Here is a 14,660-nt window from a genome sequence, read left to right as displayed (position 1 = left end):
TAATTTGCATGCATCAATAATACCGAATTTGGTCATGACACGTAACGACTGGTCGTTCAATTTTAATTAATTTTATCGATAAGTAAAATAAAATGTTATTTTATTTCATTCGAAAAAAACTAATCTACATGATTAAGTCGTATCGTGTATGTGCCCCTACCAAAAAAATATAGACATATCGTGCGTGGGCGTCTGAAACAGCTGTTTTCGTCCACAATTTAAAGCGGAAAAAAGTGTCCACAAAAACTCAGCACTCAGCACGAGCACGAAAGCCTGAAAGTTTACGAGAGAAAGAGAGAGAAAAAGCTTTTTAATGCGTGCGTATTTTAGCTGAACGCCGTCCAAGCTACGGGCCGTCTCTCAGTCGAACGGCCAACGAAGTTGCAGACGCAACAAATTTTGTGGTCAGCGGGTCGTGGCTCTGTTGTAGGCAAAGTCTCTGGTGGTGCGTGGCAACGGCAGAGCCCAAAGCGCAGCTTCTGTTATTGTTTATGCACACAAACAGCACACGCACACACACACACAGGCACGCATATTTACAAAATCGAACGCAGCAGCACAGTGCGGCAGCTTTAGTGCGCTGCTCTGGCGCTCGGTGACGTCACAATTTTGATCGCGACAGCCAAATTGTATAAGAGCAACAACGATGAAGCAAGCCTACCGCATCACCTTCGGGCGTTTAGTGCGTCACATTCACAATCAACAGCTATCGCCCGCCATCAACAATTGCCGCAAATTTACCTGCCTGCCGACCAGCTACAATGAGAGCAACATCATCAGCCACATCTGCAACAGCAGCCACAGCAACATTCTGGCGCAACATTTGCCCATTTCGACGCGCAACTACTCCAAGTTCAGCACGCACCTGAACAGCGAACGTGCCATGGAGCTGCTGTGCAATCTGGACGCAGACGAACGGCACAATTTACGGGATGCAATGTTCAAACTTGAGGCCGACAAGGAGAAGAAGCAGTACGAAAGTAAGTAAAGTTTCCTATAGATCAAAGGCCTAAAATAGAAAGTGATTCGCGGCTTGCTTACGAAATGAACGGCGACTCGACTACGAGCTACCCTGTGTGTACAGCATAGCTGCTGCTATGCCTCACGAATACTTCAAATAAATAACAATTTCTATCATTTAAAACGTATTTCAAACTAAAGTATCTTTAATAAAAGTCGAAATAAAATCATTCATTTAAAAATCATCTCTTTTAAGCATGTTCCTAATTTTGCTAAAATTATAATCTAATAAATACATTATATAATTAAATATAAATGTATTTATTATTTATATTATTTAACTTAATTAACTTTTACTTTGCAATATACGAACTTCTTTTAATTAAATATTTTATAATATTTGGTAATATTCTAAATTGTGATAGAAAGTATTTCTTTAAAAGTTCAGCAACTGAAAAACTGATTTGCAACTATTTTTTATAAATTTTGAACGATTTAACAATTCGAATTGAAGCTCGAAAATGTTTTTTTTTCCATATGATTAATTTCTTGTAATATTCTCGAGTTCAATTCAAAACTTTTTGAATACTTTTTGCCTTTATTATAAACCTTTCCGCCCACTTGGATTGGGTGGCAGGCAGAAGCATACGCTTAAACTAAACTAAATCTAGGGATACTCGAGGTCCTGCTGAATCCTGGGTCATGTTCGGGGCTGCCTTAGACTGTGTAGTGCATGGAAATGCCTATTTAGACCAGTCCGTGCTTCTTGGCCTCCGTTTTGAAGCACATGCTGTATTTCTCGGCCGCCTCGCAGTGATCGTCGGGCACCGCGATCGCGGAGCAGATGTCTCCGATCTCGAGGGCCAGCTTGAGCTTGGAGGGATCACTGCCTGTGTACTGCTTTGCCTTCTCGCGGCCTGCCTCCGTGTCCAGTTTACCATTGTCGTTCAGCACCTTGAAGTTCTTCATGACACAGGCGCGCAGGCACTTGCCCTCGTAGGTGCCGGCGGGCTCGTGCTTCATGGCACTCTGGACATCTGCATCGCTGGCGCCGACCTCGCCCTTGCAGCGCTCCGCCGTCTCCACGAACTTGGCCATGGCTTCCTTGTCATCGAAGGCTCCAATCAAAGCGGCGCCCAGCAAGGCGACAAAGACCACAGAGTAGACGAAACGTTGCATGTTGTTAACTTGGCTAGTTGGCTGGCAAACTAAACTGTTGTCGTTTATGTCTAAATGTTGGCTTTTTATAGCCGTTCGCCGTAGCCTGTCAGCTGTGAAATTATATATTTCAATACGTTTATCAACTCGACAATATATTCACAACTAATTGTCAAATTTTAATATGCATAATTAAACAGTAGAGCCCTAATTATAAGTACTGAGTGAGCAGCATAGCCGAGCAATGCCGCGCAGCAGCGACTGCCACTGCCACTGCCACTGGCACTCCCACAGCAAAGCTTCCATAAGTAACTGATGCCAAATTTGTTCTGTGGCAGCCGCACAGCTTTCCTCTTGGGCGTACGTGACTCCTGGCGCCGACATCACAGCAAATCAACGCACAGATTTTCCAGTTTCCTGTGCGCGCACCCTCTGCGCCTGCCACCCACCACAAAATGTGTGGCATCATTTATTCAACTGATCCAAATATATGTGATTTGTTTGCACAGCCTAATCGATGCCAGCATTAACATGATTTAAGTGTTTGCTTGTGATTCATGTGGATAGAAAAATGATTGGCAACAGTTATTGAGTCCTTGGCAAGATTTTGTGTTTGTTTGGCAATCATGTTGTGTTACCTACCTTTGTAATAACTAATTAAATCCTTGGCAACATTTGATGTTCGTTTGTGCTGATAATAAAATAAGTTGGCAACATTTGTTGCTTTGCTGATAACATTTTTGGCAACTGTGCCCAAACACTTGCTGTTGGCAACATTCGTTCCTAAGCTTGTTCTAGATCCATATTTCCCATAAGTAAAGTGAAATTCAACAATGTTGCTAGTAAGGCTTAGATCAAAATTTGGAAACATACATTAAGCAATATGTCTAGCTACATTTAAGAAGCTTTAAAGATATATTGCTGCTAGGAATGTTGCGAGCACAGAGTAAATGCTTGTAGAATGCTTGTAGACAGGCTTTAGACAACATGTCGATGGCAACATATTGTTGGGAAAAAATGAATAGAAAATGTAGCTCGAAAAGATTGTATACATGTTGCTAGCTCAGATTTAAGATTACGTTGATATTTTATAGCATGTAACTAGCAACATAAGGCCTAACAAAAATATTACCTAGATATCAAGTAGTAAACTGTTGGTAAGCATGTTGCTAGCATATTTTAAACTTGATATAATGTATAAGAAACATTTAGCTAGCAACAAAACATGATAAGCACGAGTCCTTGTAGCAACATGCTAAGCAAATTGTTTTCAAACATAGAACATCATAAATCAGTGTATACGCTTTTTGCGCTATACAAGAGCGTATGTCTGAAGCCAACAAGGTCTTTAAATATGCGCATTTAATCATGCATTTGTTTTCATATACATGTACTCTTATATATGTACATATATATATACAAATATACATAGCTGTGTGTGTGTGAACATGTTTGTATTTACATTTTTGTTCGCAGCACATGGCATGGAATATATGTATCTAAAGGTAACGCATTTCTCTGCGCGTTTAGTGGCTGCTCATTAAAATTTCAATAGCAGCAACAAAAACCACAAAACTTTTGCGCCGCCTGCAGCTGGTTGAAACTTGCCGAAACTGCTTTACGCACCAGCGTAGCCGTCGACGTCGCAGCCGACGCAGCAGCAGCTTTTATTTTGACGTTTTTTTCTCTCTCTCTATATTGCTCTTGCTAACAGATATTTTTTGACTCTTTAAAACTTTTTGATTGGCTTTTTTTCTGCTCTTGAATGACAGCAAATTGGGTTAGGAAAGCAAAGAAGAAGAAAACAAAAAGTGCATTTATCAACACTTGACTACAATCTTCACTATTTCAACTCATCAGCAGAGAAGTTTCACGAGTTTCCTCACGTAATTTTTGCCTTTTTTTTCTGATAAGAACGTGTTGAGTGATTTGATAAATATTTGAGCATAGCAAATGTTACGTGAAACAAACTCTTAATCATGTTGCTGATACATGGGAAGACATTGGCCACTTGAGCGCAAATAGAAAGGGATTACCAGAAGTTTGATAAGGAAAATAGAAAAGGTTCTAAACAGTTTTCAAGCAAATTTAATTAACTTACATGTATATAAAACAAATGCAATTTAAATTTATCTTTTTAAATTTTGTATAACTATTATCGATTTGCTTTTTAAATAAAGATATAAGGTCTGAAGTTCTTGTTATCTCTACAACTTAGTGTCTGCTCAGAATTTGAATAGCATCGAAACTATTTATATAGCTAATGAAGACCCTTTTTCTTGTGACAATCACAATAACATGTCCCTAATCTTAAACTGGAATATTGAAAGTCAAATGCGGACGGAAGTAAAATTTTGCTTCCGATTGGCTTCACACTTCTTCTGCACAGCAATGGTCGAGAGCGCGTTGGCAGAGCATTAACATACATGTATGGCGAGTGCATATTGTGCATGCTGTGAGCATAGAAGATTATGCATGCATGTATTTGTGAACAATTGAGACGCGCCATTGGCTGCAATGCACTTGCCGAATATACGATGAGGCTCCAGTGAGCGGAAGAGTAAAACATATAAGTTGCGTGTTCTGAACTAAGTGTGTAAGAGTGTGAGTGCAGGCGACTTAGTCTACGAGCGCCTGATCTAAAATTCATGTAATGCGACCGTGTAAACAAACAAGAGAGAATACATGCATGCCAGTTGTGTGAGAGACAAGAATACAGGCTAAGCGAATGGTTTAGTGTATGTGTGCAAACTCAGCTGTAACGCGCGAGAGTAAAATGTCTGATCTCAAATATGTGTAGTAGAGAAGGAAGACGCAATGCGTGCATGTATATGTGCACTCTCTTCATTTAGCTGTAATGCGCTGTGAGGGAAGCACTCAGAATTTAGCTGTAAGTGTATTGGTGTGAGTGCCAGCGTCAAACGGCGCGCAAGCTCAGTTAAACGATTTAGTAACTGAACGTCCGCCGTGCTGATCGGACGCATTTCTGCTTACGCAAAAAATGTGTGAAATGCAAATAATAAAAAAGTCATGCAGACTAAGTGAGAGGGAAATACTATTGAGCAGCGATATAGACTGAACCTAGGGTAACTGAGGTAATTAAATAACTAGAAGCCTACTTTAAACAAAATCAAAGTAAGCCAAATAAAAGTTGGAAAACAAATAGCAATTATGCTAACAGCAAAAGTCTGTTATATATCAATATAAGCCTTTGTCTACTTTATAACAAAAGCATGCAAATTTTAACGGTATTACAATGAGGTGTTTATATAGCAACATTTCAACTTGACGATTTAGCTCAACAACTTTAACAACTGTTGCTTTTGAAGGCAATTTTAAACAGCTTCACTTTATGCTTGTTGCCCTGAAAAGCTTTGATACTTGAATGAAAAGCCAAGTTAATCAAATTAGCGGTTGGCTGGAGCACTCAAAATACCAGCAGGCATTCCTTTCTGCTTTTTTTGTTAGCTACATCCGCAAAAGTGGAATGTCGCACAATATTTGCGCAACAAGCCTCCAGAACCACGCACAGCTAACACAGCTAACTCTGATAAGCAGCAAGAGGCAATTCGTTTGCTATTAGGGTTGGTCGAAGCTGATTTTCGTACACTTAAGCACACACACCTACATAGACGCCTCCAAGAACACGCCCACTTGTCTGCCCCGGGCACATTAAATGATGTTCATCGTGCTGTGCGAGAAAAAGTCGTTGGGCCTTGAAGCGAACAGCTGCTCAAGGAGCTACAGCTCCAAAGCAACCCCAACTCAACCTCCCTGTAATGCTCTCTCTCCCTGTCTCCCTAGCGCTCTCTCTCTCTCTCTCTATTTTGCTTATGATTTTGCTGCGTACAGAGCGATTGTATTAAGCGTTATTTGACCTCAATTCAGACTTAACTAAGCATTGTATCCGCTTCCCTATGTTGGCTTAGTCAACAAGAGCCAGAATTTCAAATTTACATTTGCTTTGGGTCTTCATTTATCACAATTACCAAAGGCCCAGTCGAGGGAATTCAAAGTGGGCGGGGCGCCTTAAAAGAGGAGGCATATGCAACATATTTGATAGCTGCATCATTTATAACCTCCACTAAAGCTGCAAGTTATATATGGTATATGCAGCTCTTTGATAGGCTGACAAATGAGCCCACAGAGCAAACAATAAATTTTACACTATTAACACAACAACAACAGCTAGTAAAAAAATGCAAAACGGAAAATCAATAGGAACAGTAAGCAAGGAAAACCCAACGGACCTCGAATAAACAACAGTTAAGCGAAATATCTGATTGAATGTCAAATGTAGGGAAAAACTCAATTGAAACTATCATAGAATGTATGCAGAGAAAAAGTAAATTAAGGAAAAAATATATAATATTATATATTTATTTATATTTCTTTAAATTTATATTATTGTTAGTTTTGCCCTCTTTCATCCTTAAAAGTCTGTAATAAATTTAAATTTAAACAAAGCAAAACTAAGTAGAAACTTCTTTAAAAAATTAAAAATAAACTTCGTAATTTTCAAAATTTTTTAAATTATTATAGCTTAAACTTTTCTGTAACATTTAAAGACATAAAAAAGGTCGTTAAATGAACCGGAAACGGAAAAGGACAAATATGAAAAATGAGAAAGCGGCTCAAATATGATGGCCTTTGAAAAGAAATGTTGCCCGAGTGGCTGTCGACTTTTATGACAGCATTTTGAAGTCCAGTATCTCTCTCTCTCTCTTTCTCTCTATTGTTGATGGAAATTATTCAAGTCTAAATGAGTCATTCATGGCAACGCGCTGCAAAAGTATGCAACATAAAACTCTGCCTTTCGCAATTTGAATCAATTTAGCGAAATTTTCTTTTTTACTTTAGAAAAGCACGTGCCGATGACTTTGACAGCATCTTGAGATGCCACCTGAGTATGCCAGCGAGAGATGGCGAGAGTGGATGAGAAAAATGCTATCAAGTTTGAAGGGCCAGGCAACAGGCTGCTGCTGCTGCTGCTGCTGCTGCTGCTGCTGCTGCTGCTCTGTGTGTGTCTGGTCCTTTAAAAGTCATAAAACAAAGCAACTCGAGGCAAAGCACAACAGACAGACGAACCGACAGACGCCCAGAGAGCGTGAATAAAACAAGGGCAACAAAATAAAAAGAGAGCAACGGCAGCACAAAAAGCAAAGCGATAAATTGAATACGTTGCACGTTAAGCTTTTGGGAAGCTGTAGCAGACGCAGAAGCAGCAGCAGAAACTCCGGCCCTCTCGCCCTCCGTCCGGGCAGGTGTACATGACTAAATACGTGTACATCAACACACCCACACTTTCATGCATGCGTAAGCATGTACATATATATACACACATATACACACACACCCACACACACAAAGCTGGCTTAGAAAGTTTTTATGCTGTGTTTTCATGACCTCTTTGATTGTAGCGCATTGAGACCGCCGCAGCATTAGTTGAGTTTATATAAAAAGCAATAACAAAAAAGTTTCAATTTACATTAAAAGCAGCAACAGCAAAGAATGTTTTAATTTAGCCAACATTAACAGAGCTTTTCGGGATAGCAAGTATATAAATATTTTTTTTAAATTTGTGTGAGGTTTTTAAGTAATTTATAAAAATTCTTTTGGGTAGATAATTTGCTTTTAATTAAGTATAAATGTATATATGTGTATAATATATTTATATATGTACAATATATATATTTTTAATTCCAAATAAATTGCATTAAGCTAAATCCACTTGGAATATTTTATATATTTATTTTACATAATGAATGTAATAGATTAATGTGAATATGTTCGCATATTAAAGCTTAAATTAGTATTTCAATATATTATATAATACATGATTTATGAACTCAACAGGCAATCTATAACGTAATTCCCTTGAAAGTTCTGAAAATTGACAAATCAACGATTTTTTATATTTAATGTCTTATTTTATCATTTATAATGCAAGTCCCTTGAAATGCCGTTAAAATTCGTTTACCAGCAAAAACCGCTAATGATACAAACCGTTTCCAGTAGCTTAAGTAGTGTTGTTAAGTCATTTAAATTCAGCTAGCACCAACAAACACACACACACACACACTCAATCACACACACTTGCATACAAGCAAACAGTTGCTCGTCCTTGAATACACTTTGGCTAATTTGCGTTGCGTGCCTTCGGGCCAACCTCTTGACTTGTTCATTTGTTATGTAAGTTGAACTTGCTGAACTTCTTGACAATGCTTTCATTTTTTACTTTTGGTATAGAGAATATATATTTGCATATACATATGCATAGTTTTAGCCAATTTATATGCTAAACAGCCGCAGTAGCAGCGACAGCCAGCGAACCAGCCAATAAGCACAAGTAAATGTTATGCAAATTGTCTACACTCGCACACACACAGAGACACATTCATTCACACACATTCAAATTGAGTCTGCAATACTATTTGTTCTCCTTCTGTTCGCTTGACAGCAAACACACACACACACACATAGGCACACCTATACAAACACATATCACGTTTTCCTGTTGCTTCTCTTGAGTGAAATTGCTTTAACCATGATAGCAATACGGTTTGCGTTGTGTGGTCGTATAAGTGAGAAAAAGAATATATATTCTATAGTAAGAGCAAAGGGAAGAAAAGCAAAAGTCAGCCAGATTTCACTTCGAGTACCAATTGAGTGTTGCCTACTTTCCAGCGCCCGTTACAATTTTCGCTTGCCTGCCGACTCTGTGTGTGTGTGTGTTTGCTCAGCAAATCAAACTTGCACGTATGTGTGTGTGCGTGTCTGCATACTGTGTGTATACACACATATGACACACTGAGCAGCACGCGAAAAAAAAGGGATGTGCCGAGGTCAGTTGATTGCCCTTGTGGCCTCTCTATGGTAATACCCGAACCGTCAATGTTTGCCTAGGGCATATACTATTTGATATGTGTAAAAAAAATTAATTGCATTGATTTTTCAATTTTACGTAGAATATCTAACAAAAAAACACAAACTTATGCTACATTACATGCTTTTTATATTTTTCTATCTTAATAAATGTCCCAAACTTTTCGAACGAAAGAAATAAATAATATTTTTAGGAAATTTCTTTCGATATACTCTGTAATATACATAATTTGCCATGTTATTCCTGTTATGGTGTTATTATCTTTAATATTTGCTGCATTTTGCAATGCAATAATTTCTAAAATTCAATTTGTCATTAATTCGCTGAGTCGACGGCCCTCATAAAACTTGTGTGCTAGAGCTTAGCCCACTGCGCTATTAGTTCGGGTATTTCAATAGTCTTAACAGTTCTGTTCGCCTGCTTTATGGCATGCTTTTTTGCTGTGATTTGGTAAGTCAAGTGTGAATTTTATGCTTTAACACTTAACCGACAGCTAAACGACATAATTGCCCTGAAAATTGCTCCAGTGCTCATGCATTAAACGAGCGCCTTGCCCAAAACTCTTGACTAGGGAATTTACTTTTATGAGCCTAACAGCATTCACGTACGTGTGTACTACACATGTATTTACGTACATACATATGTATATACATTCAAACATGTGCTTATATTTAACTGATATGCGACAGGCGGTGCCTAATGACAAAGTAAGTCCTTGGAGCATATGTTTTATACCTCGCATTAATCGCGTAATGGGTTAATTGATAACTGCATTCTAATTACAGCTGGAATATTAGGGTTATGCTGACTATTTCGGTTTGGAAATATTATTTTGATTAGTGTTCCTGTCAATATTACAACATGTAGCGTATGGGAACATGAGTCTGAGAAGGAACCCAATTTAAAAACAATGTTAAAACGTGTTCTATATTTTTAACTAAATACAATTTTGTTCTGCAAAAACTTTAGTTTCTTTTAAAGTTTTTAGAGTAAACAATTGTAATGCTAATACTTAAAGAAATTAGTTTTTAGTGTTTAATTTTTTTTAAATGTACAAAAATTGTGTTTTACCCAACACTAAATTTTCTGTACGGTATTGTCTGCTTGTAAGCAACTCATACATTTGAATAAGGACGCACACGGTCACACTGACGTGTTTAATGGCTGCCGTTGTGATTGCTCTGAGCGTAGCTGTAAAATAATTGCGCACTTTGGGGTGGCGATAATGATAATGACGATGACATTTACGAGCTCTGTTTGACCTGTGCAAGTGTTAGGTATTTATGTATGTGTGTTCCTTCAGCTGTTGACTTTCACTTTTAAGCGTAATTATAACAAACATTACAAAGGCCAAAGTGCTCAGCAAGCTAACGACACCCAAAGTGCCGCTATAATGCGTCGCACTTCAACACAGGCAAACACACGCACAGTAACTTTGCATAAGGGGAAAAACATACGTGCGCACATATTTACACACACGGCTGCGTAGGCGCGACTGCATTTGCGACGCGTGAAACTATGCAATGGTAAATTAACGACAACTAAGGCCATTGCAAAACCAATTTTATTTTCACAGCAGCATAAAAACACACGGAAACACATGAGGGCACTCACAAAATACGGTTATGCGTGCATACTTGGCAAGAGACCCATTCAAAAATGCAGAGCTAACCGTAAATTACTTATTTTTAGTTAATTGAATAAACCAATGGCACCCAACGTGCTGCCAACGTGCATTACGCACATTCACACAGCCAAATCAACACGACTGCTAAGAGGAGGCTATTCGCCCTCAATTTACAAAAATCCAAGCTCAAAAATGCTGATGAACTCACTGTTTATGGATCACTTTTGCGTTCACAGTGCTGCCTGATTGGCAAAATAATTAGAAGTTCTCCATTAACTTTTAAATTTGGCAACTTAAGCAATAATTGACATTCCAACGTCGTCGCAGAGTCATAACTGACAAAATTGCTAAAAGAGTGGCAACATCTCATTTATATTTTAAAAATTTTTTACACCTATGAATTCATGCAGCAAAATCTTAAATTTAAATTGCAGCACACACCCACATACTGCTGCATACACTCATGCGTAAAACCATTTATGCCCATGTAGCTTGTTAAATGCAATTTTAATGCAATTCGCATGGCATAATTTGCAAAGAGGCTGACTGGGCATGGCGTTGCGAGTGCTGTGCGAGTTTTTCTTATTTTATTTTTTATATAAAAGCTGACACCTTTCAGCTTTTCACCTTTTTTAATTAGCGTTGTGAGTGGAAAGACAAATTATAAAATTTATATGCAAGCTACAAATTGTATGAATATTTATATTTTAAGAGGTTGAATATAAATATCTTTGGGAATTTAATATGGAAGGAATACAAAAAAAATGTATAATATATATAAAAACCAAAAAATAAAATAAAGAATTCAACTTTAGATTGAAATATGATTAGAAGTTTATAAAAATAAGAAAAAGAATTAAAAAATAATAAATTATAAATTGTATTTTTTAATACATAAAATTTAAAAAAATGAATGAAAAATGAAAAATTAATGAAAAGAGGGTAATTCTATCATTAAATTACTCTTAATATAAATTACATACATCTCTGTAAGAAACATTTAATAATTATTAACTTTTAACCTTGGACTAAGTCTTCATATCCCATCATTATTATTTTATTTTTTTGACTCGAACTTAAATTTAGATCATGTGCCAAACGATGCATAGAATTAATTATTATTTTAGTATTAGCATGCGAGTAGTAGGTACTTATTAGGTTAATATTATGTTGTATACTCTCATATTTAATGACTTAAACTCTATTCTTTTTTTATTTATTTATTTGCATATATGTAAACACCTTTACCCACATGTGTTTTGATTTTCAACAATGAATCATTTTCAATACACAAAAACAACAAAACAATACTGGAACGAAATAACACACCAAACACGACAACAACAACAACACAATCATCACGTTAAAGGTCAGCTAGCTGTTGGCAGTTGGCGAACACGCTTCGGACGGCTATCCAATAAGGTGGGCGAGGTGGATCCAACGGGCACATTTTGTGCGGTGCCCGATGAGTGGCTCAAAAAGAAACTTGGTAAAAAACATAAAGAGTTACAATTAAGATTTATGTGAAAAGAAAAATGCATGAAAAGAAACCGCAACAAATTTGTATTTCAAGTGGAAAACTTAACTTGTTTTTTTTTGCATTTCTTTCTCTGTTCTTTCACAGTCGAGGCGGCGGAACCACCAACTGCTCGACAGTTGTATAGTAGTAAGTAGAGTTTATATATAATATACATTTTATATAAACATACATAAATACATATATCTATGATTATTATGGTTTTCTTCATTTTTCCCTGTCTTCCTGAAGTTTTCTTTGTGAATGCTGTGCCATTTGTAGCATTTGGTTTTCTGGACAATTTCATTATGATTATGGCCGTAAGTATTTCACAGCTAAAGAGAGTTTTGCCAAAGTTAGCATTTAATATAAGTATAAATTATGAATTGTTATGAATAAAATTCGCAGCTTTCAGCAAAAAAATTAAGAACTCTGTCCAAAGCTAAAAAGCGTTTCCTAAACTATAATTTAAGTCAGAAAGTTACCATAGAAATTTGGTTCTCTTTATTCTGTTGTATTCTAACTTCAAATTTATATCTTATATATGTCTAATAAATAGATAATTATTACTAAATAAATAAATATTTATTAACTTCAAATTTATATCTTATATATGTCTAATAAATAGATATTTAATTTAGTTTTGGTCACTCCTCATTTTTGATATTGCAATGAATTTTTTTTCACTTAAATTAAGATATATTTAATAATTAATAATAATAAGAATTGAATTAAAATAAATTTTTGAAATTAAGTAATTTTTCAAATCTTTATTATTATTATATTCTATAATACTAATTTGAATATTTTAAAAATATATAATAAAAATCTATGCAATATCAAATCAAAATTTCAAATAAAAATCTAGTAAAGCTGATAAAAAATTATTATTTTCCAGGGCGAATATATTGAAAGCTCTTTGGGTCATTTTATAACCGTTTCAACAATGGCAGCTGCAGGATTGGGTAATACCATAAGTGACATTATGGGCATTACGATGGCCACCTATGTGGAAGAGGGATGTCAGATGTTGGGACTTAAACAGCCGCGAATGACACCCGCACAATTTGAATTGAAATCGAGCAAGCGAACTGCCAGCTGGGTAAGCAACTAAACATAGAACATTAAAGATGAACAATAAGCTGGAAGATTCATAGATGCATCCAAAAATGGAATAACTTCTCTTTAAATTTGGGATATGTTAAAATATTCCAGCTAAAGTTAAGTAAAGTTATTGCCGACTATACTTATTCGTGTTTCGAATGAAAATACTGGGTTCATCTAGTCAAATCCGTCTGTCCGTCAATCTTCTTAAGCTCCATAACCTTGTGAAGTAAAGCAAGTAAGAATGTTGCAGTCGGGCGCTACCGACTCGTGTGTATTTGTTACAAACTTGAAGTCGCTATCACTTTAACTAATAGCTTTTCTGAACCAAAATAAGGGTAGAGTAAGGATATCTTCTAGTCTGTCATTGCCGCTTAGAGCAGTGTCACCTGTTACGAACAAAATTTATTGAATTTAATCACACTTTTTTAGGGGCGGATTATTGGCATCACTGCTGGCTGCCTGATCGGTATGTGTCCCCTGTGGGTAATGAAGGACGAATCAAAAGCTGTCGCAGAGGACTAACTCGGCTAAGCGTAACTAGTGTAAATGGTCAATTTAAGCAGAGCGGGCCAGAACTCTGTCCCAACTAAATATTCATTCAATTTTTAAAACGAATTTTAATTTCTAAAATATTGAGGTTTTAGTTATAAAGACGAGACGATGCGCCGCATAATCCTTACTTAGTCAAACAAACTAAAGTGACACTCAATGTACCTACTAACTAAATACTATTTAAGATGAAATGTGTTTGTAGTTAAGTAGGCTTTAAAATTATGACTGCACTCTATAAAGAACAGAAGAGCGCATCTTAACTTAAGCTGCATTTTGTTTTCTTTTCATTTTCCTTCTCTCGGATTGAACTCTAAACTAGCGGTAAATAAATGGAAAAGTTAAAGAACATATATATATATATGTTACTGACAATGTATTGTAGCTGCAAAAGGTCCAAAACAAGAAAACCACAAAAAATGTAAAACTAAAAAATCAAAAATAGAAAATTTTTGTAGTGAACTTAGCTGAAGGTGAATTACATGCCTAAATCATTGGTCATCCATTAACAATTAGCAAAACACCCTAAAAACTAACTTAATATTAATGTAAAACCTGCCGAGTAGAAGAATATTAAGGATAATGTTATTATTTATATCTTTCACTCGCCACACTGCAAAGTGCCTACGAATTGCTTTAACTATGCACCTCACTTCTTGAAGCTATTCCAAATTCATGTTACATTTGATCCAGCAGAAATCGGCTTTAAATAGATTGAAATTGCGTATTAATCAGTAGCAAGAAATTAAAACAAAATAACATTATGTACAATATCAAAGTCCAAATTGTAGAGAGCTTAAAAATAAATATATCAAATTGAAGAACAATTCAAATCTTGTTTAATTTCCGCAAATTTC

At 36.3% G+C, this 14,660-nt stretch overlaps 2 protein-coding genes across 3 annotated transcripts; one reads left to right on the top strand and one right to left on the bottom strand.

Annotated features, from left to right (window-relative positions):
- The first annotated feature begins 160 nt into the window (after positions 1-160).
- Positions 161-14,624, top strand: LOC111592068 (transmembrane protein 65). Of its 2 annotated transcripts, XM_023304073.2 has the most exons (6): positions 161-980; positions 12,001-12,120; positions 12,256-12,297; positions 12,400-12,467; positions 13,046-13,249; positions 13,684-14,624. In XM_023304073.2, exons 1-6 carry the CDS (start codon positions 647-649, stop codon positions 13,774-13,776), a joined length of 861 nt encoding a protein of 286 aa, XP_023159841.2. In that variant the 5' UTR covers positions 161-646; the 3' UTR covers positions 13,777-14,624. The 2 variants fall into 2 exon arrangements, with proteins under 2 accessions (XP_023159841.2, XP_023159842.2); XM_023304074.2 differs by lacking the exon at positions 12,001-12,120 and having other exon boundaries at positions 162-980.
- LOC111592069 (general odorant-binding protein 28a) lies at positions 1,560-2,673 on the bottom strand. Its single transcript, XM_023304075.2, has one exon. It carries the CDS (start codon positions 2,137-2,139, stop codon positions 1,708-1,710), a length of 432 nt encoding a protein of 143 aa, XP_023159843.2. The 5' UTR covers positions 2,140-2,673; the 3' UTR covers positions 1,560-1,707.
- Positions 14,625-14,660: the final 36 nt, after the last annotated feature.

Source organism: Drosophila hydei, unplaced genomic scaffold (assembly GCF_003285905.1).
Source record: "Drosophila hydei strain 15085-1641.00,03,60 unplaced genomic scaffold, DhydRS2 tig00000149-arrow-pilon, whole genome shotgun sequence".
NCBI classification, from domain to species: domain Eukaryota; kingdom Metazoa; phylum Arthropoda; class Insecta; order Diptera; family Drosophilidae; genus Drosophila; species Drosophila hydei.
Note: the sequence above shows the minus strand (reverse complement) of the source record. Positions and strands in the feature narration are given on the sequence as shown.